This window comes from Calonectris borealis, chromosome 3 (genome assembly GCF_964195595.1).
Source record: "Calonectris borealis chromosome 3, bCalBor7.hap1.2, whole genome shotgun sequence".
In the NCBI taxonomy this organism is placed as follows: domain Eukaryota; kingdom Metazoa; phylum Chordata; class Aves; order Procellariiformes; family Procellariidae; genus Calonectris; species Calonectris borealis.
The window spans coordinates 108,997,536-109,024,101 of NC_134314.1; the positions used below are offsets into that span (position 1 = coordinate 108,997,536).

Genomic DNA, 26,566 nt, shown 5'->3' on the forward strand with positions numbered 1-26,566 from the left:
CTTGGGCTATTGTGTAAAATCAGGTAATCTCTAGCAGTCCCTTCCCCCATTTTGGAGGGGGGATGTCTTAAAATGTAATCTAAAAGATGAAAGACTTACTCCCAAGACCATTACTTGGTTTTATTAATTCTTCATTTTTTACCTACTGAATAGGCATGATGCATGAGGGAAATACTGAAAGCATAAAGACATTAAGAACCCGATCCTATCTCTCATTTCTTATTAAAAAAAAGTTTTATCATTCTTGTGTCAATGAAAGAAGTCATTTAAGAAAGGAGTACAGATGATATTGTAGGTCTGCTTAATTGCAGAAGTAGTTATTTATCAAGTAATTTACTACCTTTGTTAATTGCTTTACTGCAGTCAAATGCAATTTAAACATTTTCTGTGGAAGTCATACAGTTATATATTGATTACTGATCAATAAAAAGTCCTATTTTATGAGGTTGTTTTAGAAGACACTGACAACTCCTCCATTGGTTCCCCCTTCTATACTGCAAATTATTTTCTTTTTTAAATCCCTTCAAGATCTTCCTCAGTTATTTTGCTCTCACTCAGTACTAAGCAGGCAGCTCCTATTTCCAAGTCTGCTTCTACTAGTCTCTTATTATATGCCGAAATAAACATTCCCATGTTTTCTTCTGTATACCCTTCACTCGGAGAGTTCCACAAAGCCATTTCACTGTTCTCCAAAACTTCTCTTCCTTGCAATGTGTATGAAAAGATCATTAAGAACTAAGCTGCCAGGGTGCTGAGACCACTTCCTGTCATACTTACCAGCAGTTTCACACTCTCTTGTCTATATGCATACATCATTTGCCTTTTAACTTATACATGGTTTCTAAGTTATATGGGGCTTAGACCATCTGTTTTGTCCAGTATGTACAGTGTTAACACAATGAGATCTTAGTCCTAAGCAAGACATTAAAAAAACCCAAAAGAATGAACAGGAATGAACTGAAGCTGTGATGTACTTCTGTCAGGTATGTGCAGTAATGCACTGCACTGAAGGTTCCTTTACTAGGCTTTCCAATCACTATCACTGCAAAAGTTGTCACTGTTCTTTGTATAGTCTAGAAACTGTACTGTAGATTGAGCAACGGTAGGCGCAGGTGTGTGTCCCATTCACCAGTTTACTACTGAAGAGCAGAATGTGTTTACCTTGCGTTGTGTATTGCCTAATGATCCTCATTAGGAATTAAAAATATCTGGAAAGGGATATGGCAGAAAGAGAGAGAGATGGTGGTTGGGAGACTTACGCAAAGCTTATTTGGATATTCTCATTTAAAGATGCTATTTGCTTCATATTTACTACTGGGGAGGAACAAGTGTGAAATAATGCTTGCCATGGGCTTTTAAATTTCATTGAGGAGAACAGAGTGACTAATCACAGCAAGACAAAAAAAAAGAAATAATAAAAAAAAAGGCAATATAGACTTTAATAATAGTCCTTCTGATCATGTCCAGGGTCTTGCATCAGGAACATCAGATATTGCCTAATGTTCTGTGACCTGCGCTCTTAGAAAAACAAATTCAAATGCTAATATACTAATCACTGATCTTGGAGGTCCCTACAACAGCAACTACTGTTTTACTGCTAGCTCAGATGTCCTTAAACAGCCTCTGTTCTGAATGTTGTAGGTCATGGAGGTAGAAAGTATTTGCAATATATTTCTGGCTTCTGTTACAGGAAATCTCCAACCCCATGCCCCTCAAATGTATTTAATAAAGGTTATCCCATCTTTGTGCCATTCCTATGAAAAAATGAAGATGAAAACTATGGTACAGATCACATTGCAACCTCATTACTTTTCTATAGAGGCTTTTTAAGAGGTTGAACATTCTTCTCAGTTTCTACCTTGGTCATGAGAATTTGAACTAACAGAGGAATCATCACCATCACATAGTTGCAGGACAAGCATGCCTGAGCTTATTAATTCAAATCCATTGCTATTTCACAACCCCAATGAAGTTTATACAGAGTACACAAGACTAACTATTACCTCTTCCTTTTCTTGGAGCATATCTTTCCCCACAGTCTACTGGAATCTTACAAGCTTTGCAGGTTCCCATGAAGTACACTGTTGTGCCAATCAACCACATTGTTGATGGTGTGATAGGACATTTAAAGTAGCAGCAGACATAAGAAAATATTACAGTATATTTAAAATAAAATTTTAAAAAAGACAACAACCACGTGCACAGCTATCACACAGAGACACTATTATCCTCTGCCATCAACACTGTGGATGCAAAATGTCTTATTTTTTCTCCTCACTCATGGGGAGATACTGGTATTGACATGGTATTTAGCTTACTTGCATATGATGAAGACAGACAAGAAATTTCTAACAGAATAGTAATATCAAAAAGGTTTGCTCCAGAAATAGATGAAGATTATCTCGAAAAAGCATTCAAATTACTTAGAGTAATTCAAAATCTTTTAGAACCGAGCCCAAGGACCACTCTGGAGATCTTAAAAAGGACTACCAATAAATTTTTTTTTTTAAATTATTAAAGAAATGAAAAGCAAAGAGGAATGCTTATTTTAGGTTAATAAAAAGCAAGATATCATAAACTTCTGGTTAACAAACAAAATCAGACTCTATATCCAGTCAAATACTTGTACTTCAGAATTCAGATAAAACAACTTCCTGCCCTTTTAGACTTGTGCTTCCTTAGGCACGAGTCTCTCTTTTTAGAAAACTAACCATACGGTAGCTTAACAAAAAAACCCAAACCAAAACAAACACCACCCCCACCCGCCTCCTCCCCACCAAAAAAAAAAAAGGGGGTGGAGAAAAAAGAAAAAAAAAAAAGAAAAAAGGGAAGTTGTATCAATGGTCCAACAGACTGCTGAATGAGGCAAGCTGATCTTCTGTAGTGGTACCCACCTTTGGCAAAAGTGAAACGAGCAAGAATAAGTGATGATTTAACCTCCAAACACACCAATTCCCTCTCAGTCGGAAGCACGATGATAGAGGAACTAAAAGCTATCTTACAGGTAAGCTCAAATGATATGAACACCTTTCCAAAAGGAACTATTTTTAAGGAGGCTCTGCTCTGCCTTCCCCGGACTGGCAATTTTCAGTTATGTAAAGTTGTTTACAGGCACAGAGGATGAAGTAGCCTCCATGACAAAATATAATCTGACTCAGTACAGTCACCTATGAAATGGACTCAGTGCTTTAGTATTTATATTTTTATAAATAAACCAGTCTTTTATTTCTGCAATACTACTTATATATTTTTCTCCTGATCTTACAGAATCACAGAATGTTTGAGTTTGGGAGGGATCGCTGGAGGTCATCTGCTTCAATCCCTCCAAGCAGGGTCACCTACAGGAGGCTGCCCAATACCATGTCCAGATGGCCTTTGAGCATTCCTAAGGATGGAGATTCTACGACCTCTCTGGCAACCTGTGCCAGTGCTCAGTCACTCTCACAGTAAAAAAGTGTTTTCTTATGTTAAGACTGAACCCCCTGTGTTTCAGTTTGTGTGCATTGCCTCTATCTCCACACAACACTGAAAAGAGCCTGGCCCCGTGTTCTCTATACGTTCCCTTCAGAAATTTATACACAGAGATGAGATCCTCCCTGAGCTTTCTCTTCTCTAGGCTAAATCGTATAGGTTCTGTGAAAAGGCTGAACTGAATCAGTGGATTTAAGAATTAAGAATTCTAAATTAGAGAAAAAACTATGCCCTTTGTTAAATTTGGATTCTTTTCTGCAATGTCTAATATTTTACAGGTGACTTTCTCCCCTCTGTTTTGGCAGCCAAGCCAGGAAAAGTTGAGGATCTATAAAATGGTTTATAAAATAATAAGATAAATGAGATGACACTGTGCACTTGTTTTCCCCTTGAAGAGCTTAGTTATAACCAGAAGAAAACTTATTCAAAAATTGGCCTGTCTTCCATGCCAGGAAGCACTGCAGCATAGAAGATACAATAATAATTTCAACATATCCTAGCTTGGACACTCAGTTATCTAGAGTGGGAAGAGAACATTTCAAGTATAGGCTCATGAGAACTACATGGACTGGACACACGTAAATAAGGAATAGGGTGTGTGGTGGAGCAGGGTGTGTACTCAGAGAACACATTTTCAATAAAATGTTTTTCTACTCTCAGCTATTATTTTGTTTTACTACCTGCATGCAAAATTATTTTAGAAGTAACAATTCCAGAAACATCAAAACTACATGTGGTTATTAGTTTAAAAGAAAGAAAGAAAGAAAAAAAAAATTACCTCCGTGGTTTTCCCATTAATCGTCTGATTTTCCCCCATTCTACTCTTGTCAATTTTCTGGTTTTCAAATTTGGAAAAGATTCTTTCAGGCATACACAGAAGTCATTATCTCCTTCAAATAGTGGCCTGTTGAAACAGAATTGGTTCCCTGTTAACTACACTTAGTAAACTTTTGTCACGAGATTCCAAAAAGCATCAATCATAAGAAATACCATGAAAACAAAAAGTATAAATCAGTCATATAAACAAGACACTCCTATTCAAAGGACAAATTTAACCTGAAATAAATTCAACTGAAAACAAAGACAGAAAGTTTCCAGGACTGTTGTTCTATTTGAGCCTTACTATCAGTGATGTTTAAAAATGTTCCTCTCTCTTGTTACTACAGGGAAACATAGGTATTCATCCTGCTTTGTAATGTATATAAAAGCACCAAATGAAACTTCAGCAAAGCCAATGCAGTATCATGAGGATGCTGCAACACACTGAAGGAAACCATAAAGATATGGTGAGGAGTTGAGAATAAAGGAAGGGACAATGTGGTACTGAGAAATAAAAAGACAGTACCTTTTTCATAAATCCATTCAATTTTAACCCAGATTCTCAACAGAGGGTTCAAAAAATATAGGAAATTGAGCCCACATTCTCTACAGCTATACAAGTGAGACTTTTAATATACCATACCATGACTCCACGATGAAGCAGAGGATCAGTATTATAGAAGTGACAGTTCAGAGAACCCACCTAACACAACTTACGAATTTCTCTTTGATGCTATGACCTGTCTGTATCTCTATGTTCTATGATTGCCTTTTACTTTGTGGTACCACGTCCTTCTTGGACTGAAGAGACAAGGGAGCAGCAATGGATATGGCTGTCTAATAGCACGTTAATCATTAAAGACTATATGCAACCGAAGTAGATCTCACGTAGTGAGAACAAAATAATAACTGCATCCTAGATAAAGCCACTTTTCTCCACTATCTGCAGGGTGCTGCAGTTTAGAAGGGAATATCCCCAAGCACAGAACAAAGAGGAACTTGGAAGCAACACTGCTTTCAATTGAGTGTGTGGGGTGGCGGGAGAGAGGGAGGGTATATATAGATAAGGAGACTCGGGCAAGAATGGAAAAGAATATTTTTGAAGCAGAAGGATCTGCAGGTGTGACATGAAGTGAAAAGGAAACCACAAAGGATGATCAATGAGGCTCAGGAAACAGACAAGGAAGCGTATAAAAAAGTTTTATTTTATCCAGATTTACTGTCGCTAATGTAAGATATCTGTGTAAAGAACAACTGGTTTGGTTTTTTTGGAGAAAGAGAATCTGTATTTGATTGTTTTTACTATCACTTGTCTCTAAGCAGGCACACTGCAAACCCACAGCATCCACAAGATTGGAAGCTCTGGGAAATGGTGTAAGCAAGCTACAGCTGCATCTGGTTCTGAGGGCCTATGATCCCTGTAGTAGTAAGTAGCTCTTTAGGAGTCTCTGCGTGTCAGAAGTCAATGGGATTTTACAGAAGACAGTCCCCTGCAGCAGCGTGGAGAGAATCCAACTGAAACAGCTTCAATAACCTAATAACCACAGATGATAGTTGTAGAGTTTAAAATATTTCAAAAACTTGTAGTAGACATGGCATTTAAATTGATCATTTCAATTTCAGATAAGACAATTCGATTAAAATATTTTGAGACTTGTACAGCGAGCCATATTTTGTCAGTTGACAGTTGGCTCTATGCTTTAAACTTTTTAAAGCTTCTCATTAAGTCTAGATCATATCACTCAAAACAACATACATCAAAGTTTTTCTTCCAAAGATACGTAGTTTCTTAGTAAACTATGTTATAATATCTTAACATGATCATCTCTTACTAGCATTACAAGCATACATTGGTAACTATCAAAGAGGTTTTCAGAATTACAATTTTAGTCTACTGATAGACATAAAGTTCCACAGACAATTACTTGAGAATAAACTAAAAGTTCTTGGACTGTTGTAAAAATCATGATTATAAATGTCACATATTAGAATTACTAGTAGGAATAAGTAGGCTTTGGGTTCTTTGTTTGTTTGTTTGTTTCCAAATAAGGAAAAAAAAAAAAGCAAGTAAAGACTACTTCTTTGAAAGGAATTAAATCCTACAGATGAGGAATTTAAAACTAACAAAAATGGACATGTAATTTTTCTACTTGTGATGAACATATGTTTTTCTGTTGCTATGACTGCCTTCTCAGTTAAGGAAAACAGCCACAGCAATTGTGATTAAAATAGGAAGAAAAAACAGTAATTATTTTGAATTTATTATTATGAATAAATTCTGGAGAAGAATGCTTGTTAACACTGAAGCCATTCTTTAGAATATTAAATACTAGTGTTTCATATACTAGTCAATCAGTGTAGATTTTAAGACTCCATTCATCAATAATGATTTTTACATTTTAGAATTTTTAGTTTTTCATGATTAGGGACTTAATTAAAATGGTTCTTTTAAACAATTCACACCACCTTGCTAGCGGCATTAAGAGAACAAGTGCCAAAGACTCTGAGGCACAAATTGCAGAAACAGTCTAGGAGATAGATTAGGATATCCAAAAAGGATGCTGATATCTAGACAACAGCTGAATAGTCACAACCTGGAGCTCTGTTAGTGATCACGATAAAAACAGGGTGATGGGGAAGAAAGATCCGAAATCAACATTTACACCTTTTAGGGAAGCAGCACCTTATGAAGAAGCAGTCTCCTTCCCACCCCCCGTGTGTAACACTGATCCAAGGGTTCAGAAAAGTCTAAGTGTTCTGATAACTTCATGCTTAAGATGCCAAAAACATTATGAATAAAATCTTAAATCTGGTAGAGGCAGAGAAAATTATTTCCATGAAGGAAGGCTTTCTATAGAAGACTACCCAAGCAACTACCCAATTAGGTTGCTCATTACAAAAAAGAGGGAAAAAACCACAAGACAATGAAATAATTTTCAATAACTAATAATTTAAGAGTAAACCTTGGAGTATCTAACCAATATATGGAAATTCGCAGCTCAATTTCAGCAAATGACTTGTTTCTATACTAATAAGAGATAATTATATAAAAACAAACATACTTATCTATATTTGAATAGAACCATTCGTATATGCACCACTTGTGAGCTTTGGGAAGTTTGAGCAGGTTACGAAGCCGTAAACCAATCTTCTGTGATGCCTTCTTGTCTGGTGTTGGCATTGTTGTATTAAACTTCTATGTAGTAAAATAAAGGAAACAGTTAAACACAGTCTAACATTCTTCAATATTCAAATAATTAAACTAGATTTTCTTGATAAAAGTTTGCATATTAATAATTGTTACATTTTAATTGCACATACTGTTTCATGACAACTTTTTGTTGCAGATCTATAATAATCCTTACTGCGTTATATCAGCAATGCAATCAAACATAACAGATGGCAAACTTTCGCAGGATCAATACAACAAATTATCTCTATACAAAGCTCTTCTAACAGAAACATTTTCCAACACTGAAACTACATTATTGGTAACAGTAGCATGGCACTAAAGTACACACAGACTTCAAAAGTTTGAGGCACTACTGAACATTGTCTCAAGTGAGCATATGTGATGTTGCGGCTCAGATGCCAGCAACACCAACTGCCTCATTTGCACTAGTGCCTCTAGGCTTGCTAACTCTTCTTAAACTGAGGATGAAGCTAGCACGGGAACGTAATACAGCCAAAGCTTCGAGCAGAGTGTCTGCTTTTTAGAAAACTGCAAGAGTAACTAGCATGGACATAAGCAATCAAGTTTTAACTACATTTGAAAGCTATTTTATAAATTGCAGAAAAGACACTGTCTTAGATTGCATGCATTATACATAGACCTGCGTTTAAACAAGACTGTAGAAAAATAATTCCGTAATTTTGTTCCAGGGATGGCTGTCTTAACTGACCAAAAGAGAAACTTACTTGCAAAAAATAATAGCTTTTTGAGAATATTAGTTTAACTCGGTCCCCATGCCATAATCAGTTGTTATCCCTCCCCAAACACTCAAAAGTATTTTGACCTTTAGTAGCAGCGATAATAGGATAAAGCATAAAGTAGGCACCTTGCTGGCTTCTGCTGCACTTAACCACTACCTTATAGATACAGGTCCTCTTTCTCCCACTGGAACTCCAGGAAAGAAAGCCTAGTAGGCCAGCAAGATCTGTGAGCTACGGCAGCTGCAGTCCCTCACAAATGTTTATCTAGCAATCACTGGACCTCCTGAACCAGACATTTAAGTACAAACCAACCGGGCTTAGAAATTATCCAGTCCTTTCTACTGCTAAGAAATCATGGTAACGAATAGAGGGAAATGTCATAGTCCTCATCTCTGACAAAACGGACCCAGCAAAATGGCAACTGCTAAGTCTTCCCCATTGCACAGTACAGTTCAGAAGGCAAATAAGACCGGTATTCAAATAGTACTTTTTCAGTGTGGCAAATTCAGGCTCATAAGGTGATGGTACAGATAAGTGATTTGGATGACAAAGGTACTAGAGAGCCAATTCTTTGAGACTAAGAGATGTTGCCCTGTCTAACATAGCAAATAAAGGCTGAGAGAAATTACAGCTGCTCTTTCATGCTATATCAAGGAGTAGACAGTCAAGTGGAGGAGTAGAAAAACAAGCTGTTTGAATTGGAAGACATTATCATTACAGGATCCAGAACGTATAGATGGCCATGAATACATTTAGGCTACAAATCTAGAGCAAGTTCCTAACTGTTGGAATACATTAAGTTCTATAGCAGCCTTCTAAATGATGTAGTCAGTGCAAGAAACCTAGACAGTTTTTAACTGAAGCTGAATAAATTTATGCAGACTACAGGATACAATTGTTTGCAGGAGCAAGATGGGCAATTAGTCTGGAATCCTTTCTAGCTCTGTATGGTTATGTCCAGGATCAAAAAGAACAGGTACTCCCATAAACAAACTGAGGAACCCAGTTGTGAAGAGGAAAAATATAAATCTGTTTTGAATTGTGGCTTACTCGTAGCAACAGCTTTCCTCACAAGAATATTCATAAACTGATAATGCAACTTGAAAAGCAAATGTATTCTAATTTTCAGCTAACACAGATAGGCTTGTTCCCCTTTTTGGTAAAAATATCTGCATACACGTAGGTACCTGTGGAACCATCGCAACCTTCTGATTTCTTTTGGGTGACCTTGTGTTTATTTGTCTGTCATCTTCTTCACAGAAGAGTCGACTCCGTTTTGAATTTCTGAAGGGCTGCATGTATCAAAATTAAGAATGAATTACAAGAAAAAAAAAAAAATCTGATTTCTCTGTTCATGCACAGAACTCACAGTGAAAGAAATGGAATGCCTTTTCTCTTGTCATCTATTGGTTTTAAGGCACATGGTACACAATAAATAGTGCCTCCTAGCTGTTGGCGATCTAAGGGCTGAGAGAAGAGAAGAAGGAATTTAAGATTCCAGGCTTTCCAATGCTAACTATAACCCATTACTATACTGCTGGCCCAGTTCCACGGAAGTATTTAGAACCTAACTCCCACTTGTTTCCAGAGGAGTTAGGTGTCTAAACACTTGTGTATCTAAGCTTAAAATAGTCCTTGCTTTGGTTATAAGCACATCTGTTAAACAGTTCGTTCTGAATTTTGGGTCAAAAAAAGTTTATTCAAACAGCGTATTTGTTTTGGTATGTTCTCAGTAAAAACATTAGCTGGATATAATTTTTTTGCAAGGATTTCTTATGAGTCTAATAGTGTTGTGGGTTTGTTGGTTTTTTAACTCATTGAAAGTGCCTACACTGCAAAATACTAAGAAACTGAAGTCTGAAGAAACTAAAGCTTGAATAAGTTATATGAAAATATCAGAAAAGAGAAGAATTTAGGATTTATGCTAACTAAAATTTACTTGTGTGATAAGATGTTATAGCTCAAAGAGAATTAGAAGGCTGCAAGAAACCATACTGCAAATATGTGTAATGAAAACAATACTTCCATTTAGTTATTCCTCAACATTTTACCCTATGGCAAAAAACTTCTGCTTTCAATGAGGATAAAAGAGTAACCTATGACTGGCTGAGAGCAAGTAGCTTTTCCTTCCATGAAGACTTTGTGGCCCAGCACAGGACCCAGCCACAACTGAAATGTGTCTCCTTTGCAGAACCCCAAGATTGCACCCTGTAGCATTCCTTGTATTTCAAACTATTTACAAAGGTGAGGAGTAAAGGCAGAACAAATGCAGATTTCACTTCTTTCAGTACAGATGGTGAAAGTGCTACAAATTGATATGGGTATGAAATCTGTAACACTCACAGTGTGAAGAATACTGATGACAAAGATTAGCCCTTAACAGGAGTCAGAAACAAAATAAATCCACAAAGTGAAATAAAACTTCACTAATAAGCATTTACACTTAAGAAAGACATTTAATAGGTTTGTAACTGATTAAAGTATCTGTTTGAAAAGAGATCTTCTCTATTAAATTAATTAGTGGTAGCAAAAAAAATCTGTCTGTCCCATGCCATGAGAACAGCTGGAGCTTTCCCAGTAAACGTGCCTTTCTTACTCTAAATTATATGCATTTTATAAATATAACTACACAAGTGTATTTAAGTAACAGTAGTGTCCTGTATGTGCTAGACACCTAAGCACATTCAGCACACAGAAGAAAATGTCCATTCCTTGTAGATGTTACAAACCAGGAAAGAGACACACACTGAACAGAGGAACTATGTATCGGCAAGGTAACCAAATGGTGCCCGCATCATATTAACATAGTAATTAATTTATCACATTAATTGTTATGGATGTTGTTTTCCTCTCTTCACCTAGATACATCAAGTTCTTTTCTTCACATCTTCCAATTCGTTAGACCTTAAGAACAATCTTAAATTTCAATTACAATGTCTTTATGTTCTTTTATAACATCTCTGCTATCCTTGACAAACCATGATCCTAAAAAGGAAAGGTCAGAACTATTCTAACTTTTGAGCAAGAAAACAAATCCACAATCCTGTTCCAACAAAAAAACCTCTTACATCACAGAACTCCAGGACTTTTTAATCACAGCATTCTGCCCACAGGATGAAAAGCCAGGTTCCTATTGAATATTTGCAATTATATTTTAGTCTTGACATTTGAGATGCTGGTTCCAGAACAACATTTTTCTCCCAAATGTCTATATAGTAGTTCTTGATTTTCTGACGCTATACCAGATGAAAAGCATGTGCCAACACAGGAACACAAATGCTAAAACAATCTAGACAAAACTTAAGAGTTCCTTCAACCTTATGCTAAGGCTATAATCCAGATCAAGAGAACTGTTTTACAACCCTCAACAGAAGCTGCCAAATTCTATTCCAAGGAACTATCCAAAATGATAAGAGTGTTTCATCAGTCTGGATTGCCAGTGCCTCACACGAGAATAAAATAACAAGCGTTGCAAAGAGGTATCATCCACGTTAGCTAAATAGGTCAGGCATTTTTTGAAAGATTTTTCAACCAAGAGTACAACATATCTGCAAAACTTCCAGTGTTCAGGGAACTCAAACTAGTACAGAAGACTACATCACATCTCAGCAACATGAGCCACTGCTAACACATCAGACTATCCTCTGATCTTTCTCCCAGCTTTCTACAGAATACTGAGCTACATTCAAAGTTTAACTCCTTATTTTTAATACCTACAGCCAGCATACCTAAAGATTGACTAAGTTTTCGTACAAATGTTATGGCTAGTGACTTCGGTTCTTTAGCACATGCAATCTTCTAAGTTACCGGTAAGGCTTGTTTCTGTGAGAAATGAGCATTCCTGGGGAACAGCTGAAAACTGTGACATGAACTCCTGCAGGAGCTAAGGGCCATCACAAAGTTCTGGTCATTGTCTGAAATTGCATTTTGTAGACCTTATGCTCTCTAGCATAAACATATAGCAACATGTGTGTATATATATCTGCATGAATCCTACCAAAATAAATACCTTCTCTGTGTAAGTTTCCCTCCACAGGGAAAAGATCACAGAACAAGTTACATATAACAGATGTTAGTCACATTGCTTAATGCACTACTGGATGCTGCTCAGATATTTTGATTATGTGCAGAGCAGGCAAGTGCAATAGTTTTCAAACATAATGTTTCTCTTCCAATAAACAAACAGTTCACAAAAAATAATGATTTGAATAACAAACAGGTGATAGTTGGCAAGTTAGTAGAAGGCGGCAATTACTGTAGAAGAAGGTGGCACCAGAAGAGTATGGGAGAAAGATCTGCCTAGCAACTGAGACAGTATTTCATATACTCTCCAGGGTGTAGTAAAAAGAGCACACACTATTACAAATGTAGACAAACAAGGCACCGGGTGCAATATAGCTGGTGGCAAAACCAAACCAAAATCACATGATTTGGTAAGGTAGATGAGGTTGGGAATAGTCAAGAAAAGCCTGAATGTGATACAACGGGGAAAAAAACAACAATGGAATACTTCAAAAAGAGAGAGGAAAATGGTCAACCCAAACACCAGACACATGCCCTTGAAGGGTGCAGGCTCATTACCTTTCATTCCCCCACCCCAAGGTTGTTCTTTAACGTAAGGTCTCCTATGAGACCTCCCAGAATACTACACGACATTTCACTGACATTCCTTTATTTTTATTAAAATCTGCCCCCCAGAAGGCACAATGATGGAAATGCATTATGACATCTTCCCTTCCTTTTCTTTATGCATCAGTTCTCAGCCATAATTAGAAGTGAGATATTTCATGGGATAAAACAAATGGTTGATCAGAAATGGCGATTCCTAAGTTCAAGGTGGTAGATACAGTACAAACATTTCACACAGCACTTGCTTTCCAAAAAAGAGAGAAAATGATTACGAGCTATCTTGAACAAGGTCAGCAATTTAATTTGTTTGATTATTCATTTATAAAATATGTTTTCATCTCATATTCAAACTGTGTAGACTGCTTGTGAAGGACACAGTTTAACATTCGGAAATTATGAAACTATAAATCTCAGCCAAATCTTTTGATCTTCAAATTTGATGCACTTTATGGTATTTTACCAATCCTAAAGTTGTCTTTTTATTGCTTCTTACCATTTCCACTGCAGAACCAGCATTCTTGCTTTTCCAAATGGGTGTTTTCTGCAGAGAATTATACTTTTCATTCCACGAACTGGATAAACTTCCCTCTGTTGTGAAGAAATCCATGTCATTAACATACATACACATATATGTATGTTTTAACATAACTACTATCCAAAAGCTAGTATAACCACCATCAACTACTAATATATTTTTGTTACTTGCAACATTTTCTTTGAATTCAATTACAAACGGATTTTAGATTTCAATATTGTTATTAAATTGTTCTGAACACTAACGAAAAAAAAATGAAAGATTTTCAGTACAAGGAGAAACATGAACAAAACATTTTTTACTCCTGGCAACATTTAGATTTCTTGAACCCTCCTTTACTGGAATAATGGCAGTTAGTTCCACTGCCAGGTTGACACACGTCTAGACAGCTGTACTGTGGCTATAACTGAAACCTGGAGAAGGTAAAGCTCTACAAGACCTGGCCGCCTTCTGGTTCTAAAAAATGATTAAGTGGGTGCACAACAAGTAAATAAAATTTTATAAATTTTATTGAAACAAACTTATATTAGTTACAACATATTCAACAGACTATGTCTTCTTCCTTGTGTAATAGAAGCCTTGTAATATATAAAGAAACTTTTATTATTGACCAGATTATAAGTATTCAAAATTTGTATGAATGTTCATGAAGACAATTTCAAAGAAAAAGATATAAGAAACAGATTTTTGATTTAGCCCACAACTTGCCGACAGAAAACACAAAACAGAGATTGTGAAATTCCTTCCTAATGTACATTTTGTCACATGTACAGGTCTTGCTAAGACTCCTTCTCCTATCTCATCCTCAAGAGAGGAAAGATTACCTCAATCTTCTCATCAAACCTGACGCCTAGGCAGTACTTAGGAAGAAAAAACACATTTCAGGAATTTCACCCAGAAGAGCGGTGTCTAAGTACACCACAACATATCTAGTTTCAACCACCAAGGATTATTAGTCTATAGAACTAACAAATATCCACAATAAACCAAACATATTTCAACAAAAAACCTTCTTCAGTGTTATTTTCTTGAACTTTTTGAAGCCAGAAACTAAGTACACCTGAAAGTCAGATTGGGTACAAGTAAATAACACATTAATTTCTTACCTTTCAAGCTCACAAGTGCTTTTGCTGAAGAACCTGCAATATATCAAAAAGTACACATAAATCATAAGTTATTTCAAACCATACAGCCTACGCAGAGTCTAGTCATTCTTAATTAATTCTTAGGCAGAAAGTGGAGTTTAATATTAAAGCTTTCACAGGTGAATGAGTGAACCCAGTGCGCCCTCTCCATGGAACTAAATATAGCATCATATGTTTATTACCCAATAAATCTTGAAAGCACATTCACGTTTTGTTTTTTCCTTTAGTTTCACATCTACAAAACAGCTTCAGATGTCGAGCACTTCTGTTCAACACAGCAAATTCTAACAAGCTTTATGTCCAAACTACATAATTCCATGCGGCTGCTTGTTTGATGCAGTTGCAAATATATTATACAACTGACAAAAGGAAACTGTAATGAACACTACTTCTTTTTTTTTTATTATTTCTACCAATTCAAAATTCTTCAATGCCAAAAATTTCCATGAAAGCAGCAGTTTATGTTCTCTCACTTGGTTCACAAGTAGGGAGATGGATAGTTAGTTGCCCTCGGTGGAACCTCCTTACTCAGAAAGGCAGCAGATTCAGATATTATAAATGCAGACGGGACCCTTAGTTTGCTTGGACTGTTCAAACCGTGTAACACATCCAACAAAATTTCACTGCCCCCCTTCCACTGCATCTGTAGGACCTCTGCAGTGCTTCTGGGCCAGGAAGGACAAACTGGGCCTAACTACAGCCTTCATGCTCTGGAATTTTCAAATGTCTTCTAAGAATGAGCTGTTTGAAGCAACTGCATTAGCAGAGGGGAAAGATATTTCTGCATGACAATTCTTCCACAGATTAATGCTTTTCTCTCAAATCAACTTTATCTTTCCAGTTATGTTCCAGTGTTGCAACCACTCCTTCTTGCATTGCATCCTCTTCTCCCCCTCACTTTCCCCACTCCCTCCTTCAGCTTCTCTTTGGCACTGCTGTTCCCAGAACATTTCTGACTCCAAAGGTCTGGAAATTCCTTTTCTTGTGGCTGCCCTGTATCTAGGTCCTAAAACCACTAACTTCACAGTGCCAGAGATCCTTGCCTCTAAGAGGATACATTCCAGGAAATATCACAGAGCCAAAAAAGGAATTACAGTCCCTTTCTAGGGGAACAGAGCATTTTGGTTTGGGGTGGACTGTTGAAGAGAATACAGGTGCAGCAAGGGCAAAAAAACCCCCTACATTCCTTATTTTTTCATCATATTATTTTGTTTGCTGCCATCTTACTATGCCACGTGTTAAAAAAAGTTCAATAAAAAAGAAAAAGGAAAGAAAGTTTCTATTCTTTGCAGAAAATTTAAAAAAATGTTTAAGATATGAAATTGAACTAGTTTTGACTCACTGGTAGTTTAGAGGGCCTCCACCCCAGTACCTCCCAAGCTGTTCAAACCTACAACAGCTAACACATATGGGATTACATGTCAAAAACACGGTGACAAACCTGGGCTATACTGTTGCCCTTCTTGGACATTTCTTTTCTGACACATCACCTTTGTCAGGTTGGAGACCTAACAGTGACTGGTATAGGAACATGCTTCTATGATGATCTGATTCACAGTGAATTCAGCTCTTGTAACTAAGCTGTACGTTAAAGGTATCACAGGATTAAAGGCTTTTTTTTTTTTTAAATTTCATACTAATAATCAGATGCTGTACACTGTGCTTGCATAAATACATGGGTACCCTGCTATCAACCAAGAATGCAGTCCTGAACAGTAACTGTAACAACACTGAAGAACTAGTGCCCCCAAATTAACATAAGCTATGGTGGGAAATGTGTGCAGGGATTAATAAGTACACGCAGTTTAAGGACACGGGGAAAGTACACATCATTGGGGATGGAGAGGCAGAAGTAGGGTCATCAGGATTGTCAAATGGAGGAGATGCTGGCTTTTCAGAATGGATCACTATTCTGAAAGATCTCAGGCACTTCATCTGTAAGACTGAACATACAATCATTTTCCTCTTTTTCACACCATCTTGTTCACATGAATCAAGTTCAATCAATTCAGTCAAGGGTGAGTATGTCAACAATGGAAACAAAACAACTCAGCAAGAGGCAGCAAAGCTTTATATGGGGGGTGGTGTCAATCTTATAGCTGAAGTGCCCAAGATCCTTTGTTAACCATCAAACTCAGATGCTTCACCTGTGAGACTGATGATGGGTCAGCAGAGCAGGGCATTAGATGACTGGCATCAGAAACAACAGGTAGAGAAGTGATGGACAGCAGAATGTTACTGCACTACCTTCTAGCTTTATAAGACTACCACTGCAAAACAGCATTAGTTGCCAAGGACTTTTCCACAAGGGATAGTTAATCTTCAACAGATGCATGCTAGAATAAGGCTGCTCATTTGTTTTCACTTAACCTGCAACTAAAGTAATGTAACTGGAAAAAGGCATCTTTATTTAGGAATACAAGTGTCCAAATAAGAAATTCCTGATCTAGGCACTAAACTATTTTAATGTAACAAGTTGCAGAAAATTATTAACACCAACACTTCTGTAGCTTAAAGCATTAGAATACATGTAGAATATCAAAATGACAATGGAGATGTCCATAAGCTTAATTTTACCTTAAAGGCAACAATATGATACATGGGTTTTCTTGTCAAGTTCTTCTATATTGATTTTAGAGGCTACCTGCAACAACACCAAACTTCAAGGAATATGGTACCTGTCCCTACTTTTTCCATTTAGTTTGGTGGTACTGTACATACTACCAGGGCCACAAAACCAGAAATCAGGTTGATATTCTAAGCAATAATGTGTTACAATAAAAAACAACCAACATTTAATACAGATAAAAGCATTTCAGAAACTATAAAAATTGCAAAGTGATTTGGGATAGATTAAGTTTCTTAAAACTATCAAAAATTTTAGTTAAAATAATTATTAGATTTATAATATCCCAGCCTTACATTAAATGCCAGTAATCTTGTACACTCCTGTTCTGAGTAACAAATATATAATCATAGGCAGTCCTTTTAACCAGCATTTTAATTATAAACATAGAGATTAAAGTAGAATATACATACATGCTTGAATGTAAATACCTATTATGACAATGACACAGATTTCATTTCTACAAACATCAAACACTTAAAAAACAAATGGGTGGAAAGGAAGAAATAAGGCCTATGCATCACTTACAACTAAAATCTACTTCCAGTTCCTCCAGGTTAAGAGGATCATGGAGGTGACTTTCTTAATATTGAAAGTAAAAAAAACCTCAATCTAGGGAGGAGGTGCAGCCAGCTCACCACAGCGGTGGCGCAGGAATTAGAAGGCCTGCTTTCAGTAGCCTGCACTGGCATACTATTCCAGTGCAAACTGTACAATCGGCTTAGTCTTGTTTTAGTATCCTATTGAGTATTGCTTTGTGTATGTTGGTAGTAAATTAATTACTTGAACACAAGTGTTCACACTTGACTAAGTTTTGAAAAATTAGGAAAGGATTCAGAAGAGAGCTAGGAGAAAGATTTGAAGATCTAAAAACATGCCTTATTGCGAGAAAGTCAAGACACTCCAATCTTGTTCTTCCCAAAGAAGGTCAAGATCTGCACTGATCACAATTATCTACAAAGGAAGATAATTCAGACAGTAAATAGCTCTGCAGCCTTTTTTTACACAGAAAGGCATAACTAGATCTATTTGTTGCAAAATGACATTAGATAAATTCAGGTTAGCAATGAATGCAAAGTTTAACAGATTTTACGTAACTATACTAAGAAAGGGCATGTCGAGCTCCCTATCATTCAAAATCTTTAAACCAAGTTTACATCTATTTTTAAAGAGAAAACTATAGCTAAAAAGGAAGCATGGAATCGATCCACAGAAATTCCAAACACAAGTATCCTAGCATGCTTAACGAAGAATGTAAGACAATTATAACGGCCTTTTCTGGCCCTAAAAAAAAAAAAATCTGTAAAATATGTGCCTCACAGATGTGCAGTAAAAATAACTGTGCTGGATTATGAGGCATTTAATAGTATGATAACAGGAAGCTCATTAGCAACTAAGAGTCAGGAATAAATGTATTTATGTGTTTTATAACACTTGCAAAAAGTGATTTTCAGGAAGTCCATGTAAAACCAAATTAAAAAAAAAATCAACGTTAAAATAATCTCAAGTCTGCCAAGTCTAGCACGATAAGGACCCTGATGTTTTCATGCTAGGCTAGCTAGAAACCCGATTGGCTTCAGCGACTGCCGGTGTGGGGTCTGGTGGATGGACAGCTCCTCGAGTCCTGAACCGCTACTCTCCCTGTGCTGGTGCAGCCGCCAGAAATCATTCCTCTAGCCCCAGCACAAGGGAGCACGTACACAGAATTACCATGAAGAGAACCTAAAAAAACTCCTCTAACTGTCTGCAAGCAGTATGAACAGGCTTAAAAAGAAACCCTGACAGTTTGCCCTCCAAAAAGTATTTCTGATGTAGAGATAGGCTTTGAGGCATGGCAAAAAAGTGCAAAAGCTTTTGTCCTTTTCAAAAATTAAAGTCGGGTTTAAGTTTAAAAACAATGCCTCCCCTCATTTGAAAATACCGTAACTGAACAAAAGAGGTGGACTATGACTGCAGTTCAATACGGGCAGTTATGGGTGCCCTGATGTATATTTTCAGTACTAACACGAAGCAAAGCAGTTTAAATACAGCTTCTCAACAGCTGATCTTAAAATTTAAACAGGAACACGGACAAGTACCTTACATTTGTGAAAGTGTTTTCAGATTTTTTTTAATAATGAATTTGTAACAGCTCATTACAATTCTGAAAATAAAGGTTGCAAGTAACCAGGAATGTTCCATAACTACTGATTTTACTAATATGTGGGCACAAAGGGGCATATCTAAATCAATATAGAAAATTCTATGATCCAGATACGCAATTACATAATGTAAAACCTTTCCTCTCCAGATCATTACACTATTTTGTCTAAATTCTGCACAGGTGAGCAGTTATTTTAACATTGGTTGCATGACTACCTCAAAAACCTATGTAATTAAACTACATCGCCGGCACTAAAAATGGTGTGACAGAGGAAGCTCATGGAGAAGAAGGGAAAAACATGAGCCTTTATTATAGATTAAGCCATTAACCCTCCGAGAGATCATTCATCTACACAAGCACGGCACAAGTTGTTTCAGCAGAGGAAGCATCTCAAACAATTGGCCGCTAAAAGGATAGTTTATTCAGGAAAGCTTAGAAAGTAAAAAGCACGCATCAGAGGAAAAAGTGACTTTGGGTAGCTTTTAAGCTCCCCCAAAACTTTGGGCATGTTGAAGAGGTAAATAAATAAATAAATGAACAACAACTTCTCACTTCAAGCATGAATCAGTATTTCCCTCATGTTATGAACCCACTAATAAACTGACATTTGTGTATTTCCAAATCCTAATTTAACTACTGGATGGAAGTCAGTTTTTCAGCCATGTGAACCCTTTTACAGGGCTTGTGAAGATGACAACCACAATACCAAAGCCCTCTTTTTGAAACACAGCATTCTCATGATGGACAATATGCTGATACCATGGTAACATACAATTTAAAAGGTATGCAGCACACACGATCCCAAAATTATTAATTGTGGATACTATTTAGCAGCCACAAAACTAACCTTGAGCCTTCTCCCAAATTCTGTAATCTCAGACACTTCTGCTGATTTTTTGCCTCAAATGTCCAGAGCACAGTGGTGCTAGGCTCATGGCCCCTTGGGACTGGAAAACAACAGTGGCAAGAGGTGTGCCACATCCCTCCTCCAGCTATCCAGGAAAGCGTCTGAGCAAAGCAACTGGCTATGCAGGGGCAGGGTGCCTGTGAACCACGGCATAAAGTTGTGCTGGGGGTAAAGACAATGATTTCTGCATGAAGTGCTGCCCTTATGCTGCAGCCTCCATCCACGGGATAAAAGGCTATGCAGAAAGATCCCTGTCCCCCTTCCCTTCTTCTGCCTGTCCTAGAACACAAACCCCTAGAAACAGCACCAGCGATGTCTACCAATACATGATATTTGGCAATATACTACTGTTTTCAGTATTTGTACTGTAAAAGGTTAACAGTTTGACACCCTACACTACTACAGTCTGGCTTCTTTCTCTGATTCACCTGCCACTTGTTGGTGTTTGCCTACATACAACACAGAAACACTGCACTTTGCAGTAGCTCAGTGGTTCACTCCTGGCGGCAGCCCCATGCTGATGATCATTTAGTTAGCTAAGCACACTTTCACTTCTATCACAAATGGCATCTCACTCTCACTTTTACAGAGCTGATTCCAGGTGTCCTCCTCATTCAGACTCACTTGTGCAAAAGAACGCATGAAGACGCAGCAGAGCTCTGCCTCTACCGGGACTAGGACAGTCTTCTAGTCACATTTGCACGTGTTGTCTGTTTTATCAAAGTCTCACCTAAGCTTTACTGTGTGTACTTTATAACCGAGTAATCCACAAATAAAAGTGCTATTACTAGCAGCAAGAGACAGGGCAGCATTACGTACACTCCAATACAATCAACTGTTTTCCTCTCCTGAGACAGAGAGAAATAGCCATCTGGTTTGCAGCAGTAAAACTGCCCACCATTTACCTCCACTGCAAAATTACCAGGAGATAAGAGGGGGGGAAAAAACGCATTCACTAAAATTAGTCACTCCTCGGGCACCAACCCAACAGTCTGCAGAAACAAATTCTGTCTCCAAAATATAAATCCAATTATTAGCATTGGAAGTACTTCTGCAATTGGGACCTTTAATATTCTGGAATTTTTCAGCACGAGGGTTTGCCACAGAATTGTTCTTTCTTCTCAGCACTTTGCTCCATCCCAAGTTACTATATCCCTCTCCCCTGGCAGCAACTAGTAAGAAAAGGCCTCAACTACAAGAAATGCATGTAAACTTACGCACTGCCATCTTCATTTTTTAGGTTGTCAGAACGAACTCTCTTATCCGTTTCAAAAGGACAGAATGTCAGCTTTAGAGAAGAATGGAACAATAGTAACTTCAGCAGGTAAAATAAGCACATATTATGAGAGACAACTATGTGCACTATATTCATCTCCCTCCTGGGGAGGGCGAATTAAGGAATATTCACTGCCCAGCTGCATTACAGAACTTGTCAGAGGGCAAGCAGGTGCTATCAGAATACTCTAGGACAAATTCCACGTAATCAGGTTTCCAATTTGAAAGTGAAACTGCATAGTTCTTACCACACTGCAAAATTTCAGTTTTCTTGTCACTGAGTATGCTGTGTTTACTTAGAATTCTTTTTATGTGAAAACTCAGTTATGGACTACTACTTTACTAGAAACTATGCTGGAGGAAATTCAGAGGCATGATACATAAATCTGAAAGTCTGTTAGTCATGAACTATTCTAACGTTTTTAGGAACTTATTTTTACACCACTATGGAAGATTCCAAAAACAATTTTGCAATGCTTACTGTTATTATCCCTTATAGATTAAGTTGCAGACGGAAAGCTGCAAAGTCAGTGTTAAATCAGTCAAGACTAAGTTTACATCTTCATTTTAAGTATAGGACTGGAAATGGAAGAACTATGTGAGGCGATAGCTACAGTGTAATTTGAAAATATCCAGTTCACCAAAATTGGAAAGAATAGGAATGGAAGCACAAGGCAAACACTCCTTGAAACTTTCACATTTCTAGCAGTTCACCAACACTACAGAAAACATGAAGCTCTCCAATTGATGAAAAACCAACATATCCCCTAGTTGCACCAAACTTCGGTGAATACAAACTTCAGGGGCAAGGTCAGCACAGCAGAAGCCTATTACCTTCACAAATACACGCACTGTGTGTCTGCTTCACCTGCCAAGCAGATACCATAACAATGACACCGCTGGCAAGGGTCTGCAGTACAGCACAATCCTAAGTGAAACCGAGTCACGTGCTGTATTCTAGTATCTGTTACAGGCGAAGCAACAGACTTGTCAAATCTTCCTCTGTAAAAGCAATACAAAGGTGGCAAGAGACAAAAAATTTATTTTTCATACTTTACGTTAACTTCTTCAAACACATGGTGCCTTCCCTGGAAGATGGGTAAGGCAAAAGCAGGAACAGTAACTTAAACACTGTCCATTCTAGTGAAGAGGGAAAGTTGATTCAACAAGCAATAAAACGCTGCTAATTATTAATTATGGTTGTCTCAGTCCATGACTTGTATTAATCAGACTCTAATGCGGTACAGCATACATGACTGAGCTGTACCAAATTTAGAGTGTCAGTTCTATCCTTAATTTACTATGATCCTTCATAAATCTTTGCGGTTAACACAATGACACTGGCCATGGAGGTATATTAACCACTTTTTCTCCTGACAGTTGTTGGAGTTGTAACAAAGACCCCCACACAGTTGTCAGAAGCAAGATTTCAACTCTGAGTCACCTCTCTCTGAGAATCTTCCGATATAGAAATAGTTGGTACGTTCATGAACTTGCATGGTGATGCACAAAACAGCGTCATCAAAAATATAAGTCTACCCTGTTGTGTGCATATTTATTGAAACTACTAAATGCCCTAGTTTTAGCTTGGCATGTATTTACAGTTTGTGAGAAGACATATCCAGATAGCGCATAGACGTGTTTTACATTGAATAATTTCCACTTCTAGAACACTCAAGTACCTTGTGCGTGAATCCATGTATACAGCAACACATATCTTTTTCACCTAAGTTTTCATTTAATCTTCGTGTGCATTGAAAATGACATCCACACAAACCCTATGTAGATGTATATGTCTGTATGTACGTAAGCATATATTTTCATACTGTCTTCCTATACAACTAGCTTTCACCTACTGACACACAACACAGGGTCTTCAACCTCTTCCCTCTGCATTTATCAGTGCCCCCTAGATGCAATGTGCATGCCCTAACCCCCCCACCCCCAGTCCTTCAGAGGTGCTCACGCTGTACACAGCACATACTATGAATACATAAGCCCTCCTTCCTCCCCAGGACGACAGAAGGGACAGGAGCACTGGGCTACTCACCCCTTCCCCGGGGCAGGACGCTCCTTCCCCCGCACTGCTCTCGCCCCCACAGGCAGGGCAGGCTGTCAGGTGTGCCCCGCACATTCACGCCTTCCCCTCCCCGCCCGGCTCCCGGTTCCCGCGCCCCCGCCCCGCCCGCCCGGCAGGTGACGCCCGGCCAGCCCCGCCGCCTCACCCAGGCGGGGCGGGGGGCCCAGCCCCAGCACTCCCGAGGGCAACAGGGGTCGCACCCTCGGGAGGGAGCTCCTCGCCCGCTGCCCTCCCCGCGCTACCGGCTGGGCCGGGGCCTCGCCCGGGAGGGGCGGCGGCGGCGGGGCGACGGCGGCGGGGGGGGGGGGGCCGGCCCGGCCCGGTTGCCAGGGAGGAGGCTCGAGCTTCGGCCCCGCACAGCGCCCACGACGAGAGGGAGGGAGGCGGGCCGGCGGCGGGGCGCGGCGCGGGTGTCCCGCCGGGGGAAGGAGGCGGAGGCGAGGGGGCGGCGGTGCCGGGAGGGCGGCGGCGGCGGGGGCACGGGTCGCTACTCACTCTCGTCAGGCAGCTGATCGAGCTCCGCCATCTTGAACGAGCCGCGCCGCTTTTTCAAAGGCTGCCTGGCGCGGTGCATTCTGGGGGAGGAGACGGGGCCTTGCGCGAGGCGGCGCTGCCGCGCGGGGACGGCGCTCGCGGGCCCGGCGCGCGGCGGGCGCGTGCGCGGGGCAGGGGGTTGGGGGGGCAACTGGCGTTCGCCGCCCTGAGGAGCTGTCGGCTGAGGGGAAGGGGCGGCAGGTGGCGGGTTGGTGAGCCCGCGCTCCCGGGGCGTTTGCGGAGAGGAAAAGGGCTTTTGCCCCCCTCCGCTTCGGTGCGAGGGAGAGGGGGACAGCGCCTGTGAGAGAAACCGTACGCTCCCCCCGCGGGTCTCCTGGACCCTGGCAGGACCCCCCTGGAGGGGGAACGGGCGACGGGTGGTTCGGGGGTAGTACACTGACACTGGGTCCAAAGGGTCATCCTAAAGTAGCTGTGCTAGCTTAGTGTCTTTAAACAATCCCTATATTATATCCATCTTCTTTCATTAAATAATAATTCTTTTGCTAAACTCTATTTATTTTCCTTCAGCATAATCACTCCTGGCCCTGTAGTCATGGTCTATGGCACTCTTCCTGAAGAGTTGACTGAAACGCTTGCTGAGTCCAAGGCCTGAAGGTCAAGGTCTCACTTGTTCTCACCCAGTGCAAGGGAGAGAGCCAACAAACCACTGACAGTGGATGGTTGTTGCCTAACAAACTCCCTGTCTTGGTCTGCCCTCTAATGCAGTCCCCAACCATCACAGCTGAAAGCTTTCAGCAAGCCGCAGAGATGGTTTCCGTGTGTAGTCCCCTTAGGTCTCTGCACCACAATGAATTATAAAGCCTCTGCATCAAGAAATCTAGCACGGAGATACTCTCGTAAACCACAAGCACCTTAAATGCTTATGGACCAGACTCTTTACATGTGTTGGGCTTTGACAACTGTACCTACCACTACTTATACCAACCAAAATTTCCCTCCCCCCCCTCCTTTTTTTTAATATATGAAAATGCAAATTGAAGTTCAAAATAAATTAAGTCTATCTTAGTCAAGTCTAAGTCAGTATCACATCTTAAACATATTGCCAACAGCACCATGGTGTAATGCAAAATGGACAGTATGCCTGTTTGTTTGGATCTCTAAAAGCATCTAGGTGAAACCAAGGATTCTGCAAAACACAGAAAATATGTGTGTCTTGGGACATGGAATAGAGTTTTTAATTTGTGTTCTTAATTTGCGAATGAACTCAGATGACTAGGCACTCTAGCAGGTTGAGAGGGGCGGGATATAGGTCATGTTATTAAACAATTTAAAAAAAAAAAATTAAAAAAAAAATCAATGCTGCCCTTGTGCTTAAGAGGAAAAGTGAGTTTCTAAGAGAAGAAACAAACGAGTAAAATCCTTTAGAAACTCCTCCTGGGCTTTCAATGTACATTGTAGCAGAGTTGTAAAAAAAAAAACAAAAGTGTAAAAAGGAAAGAGAAAGCCTAGCATGCATTTCCACCCCCTTTCTCAGGTCACAGCCTTCCTTCCCCTCAGCCCCCAAAGCACCTAAGACACTTCAGTGAGAGCTTTCCACACTGCACAGCACAAAACAAAGCAACTACAGTAGAGAGATGCAAAGCAGCGTAGGCATAACACTAAATAAACTAACAACAACGAACAAAATAGTAAATCTATGCTATTTAAAGGCAAAAGCTACACAACATTAAACCCTGGGCAATTTTCCCCATTAATAAAACACTTTCACCACCCAAAAGGCCTGACATGGACCAGACGTTCCAGGCTCAGGTTAACACCACCAATACTTTTTCTGTATTTCAGCTAGGCTCCCCTTGTTCCAAGGGCTGTATGTTAATGCCCAACGAAGAGGGGCAACACTGAGACTTCCACAGCTGACAGAAGACACTGATCACCAGCAAGATTTTTACTGCTGTGCTTTGTAAACCTTGTCATCAGGTCTCACTGTGCTGAAAGCAGCGGTTGCCCACCGCCACCCCCGTGCTAGGGCTTTTGCCGAAGCAAGGGATTTTCAGGGGAGGGAAGAAAAGTTTTCTACAACACAATCACATTTTGCAACAGTCCTCAGAGCCCGACTTTCCAGAAGGGAAAGGAAAGAGGAAAAAAAAACACAAACCAAAAAACCCAATGCTTTTCAGGGCCTCTTTGTACATTGTGATAAAACTAGACAACACATGAAAAAGCTAAGAGAGATTTCCCCCCGCCCCCAACACCTCCTGCCGATTGTCTTAAAAATTACTAGGTCAGAAGATAAAATTCAGTTCCCAACAGCATGACACTGGGTATTCCTTCATTTCATTCCAACCACTGCATTTGGAAAATATTTAGCAGAAGCGATTACCATTCATTGTGCTGAAAGGGTAACAATCAACACTGTATTATGAGGATTCCTGCTATAAAAGTCCTTTTACATCTTGGCCTTTTATGAGTGCTGCAGTATCTCTATATTCTGGTTTTTCATTTCTCCTG

General features: G+C 39.2%; 1 protein-coding gene across 9 annotated transcripts in view; it reads right to left on the reverse strand.

Annotated features, from left to right (window-relative positions):
- LIN9 (lin-9 DREAM MuvB core complex component) overlaps nt 1-24,143 on the reverse strand; it is a 39,622-nt gene extending 15,479 nt beyond the window's left edge. Inside the window, exons 1-7 of one of the 9 annotated variants that reach the window (XM_075147255.1) lie at nt 24,059-24,143; nt 18,037-18,112; nt 14,494-14,526; nt 13,346-13,440; nt 9,411-9,515; nt 7,353-7,486; nt 4,250-4,375 (exon numbers count right to left, since the gene is read on the reverse strand). In XM_075147255.1, the coding sequence (XP_075003356.1) occupies nt 4,250-4,375; nt 7,353-7,486; nt 9,411-9,515; nt 13,346-13,348 (368 nt within the window). In that variant the 5' untranslated portion in view covers nt 13,349-13,440; nt 14,494-14,526; nt 18,037-18,112; nt 24,059-24,143. Of the gene's footprint in view, nt 1-4,249; nt 4,376-7,352; nt 7,487-9,410; nt 9,516-13,345; nt 13,441-14,493; nt 14,527-16,358; nt 16,483-18,036; nt 18,113-21,425; nt 21,496-23,533; nt 23,611-24,058 lie in introns of those variants that run through there. The other 8 variants (XM_075147257.1, XM_075147256.1, XM_075147260.1 and 5 more) reach the window with 8 other exon arrangements.
- Between the last annotated feature and the right edge of the window lie 2,423 nt (nt 24,144-26,566).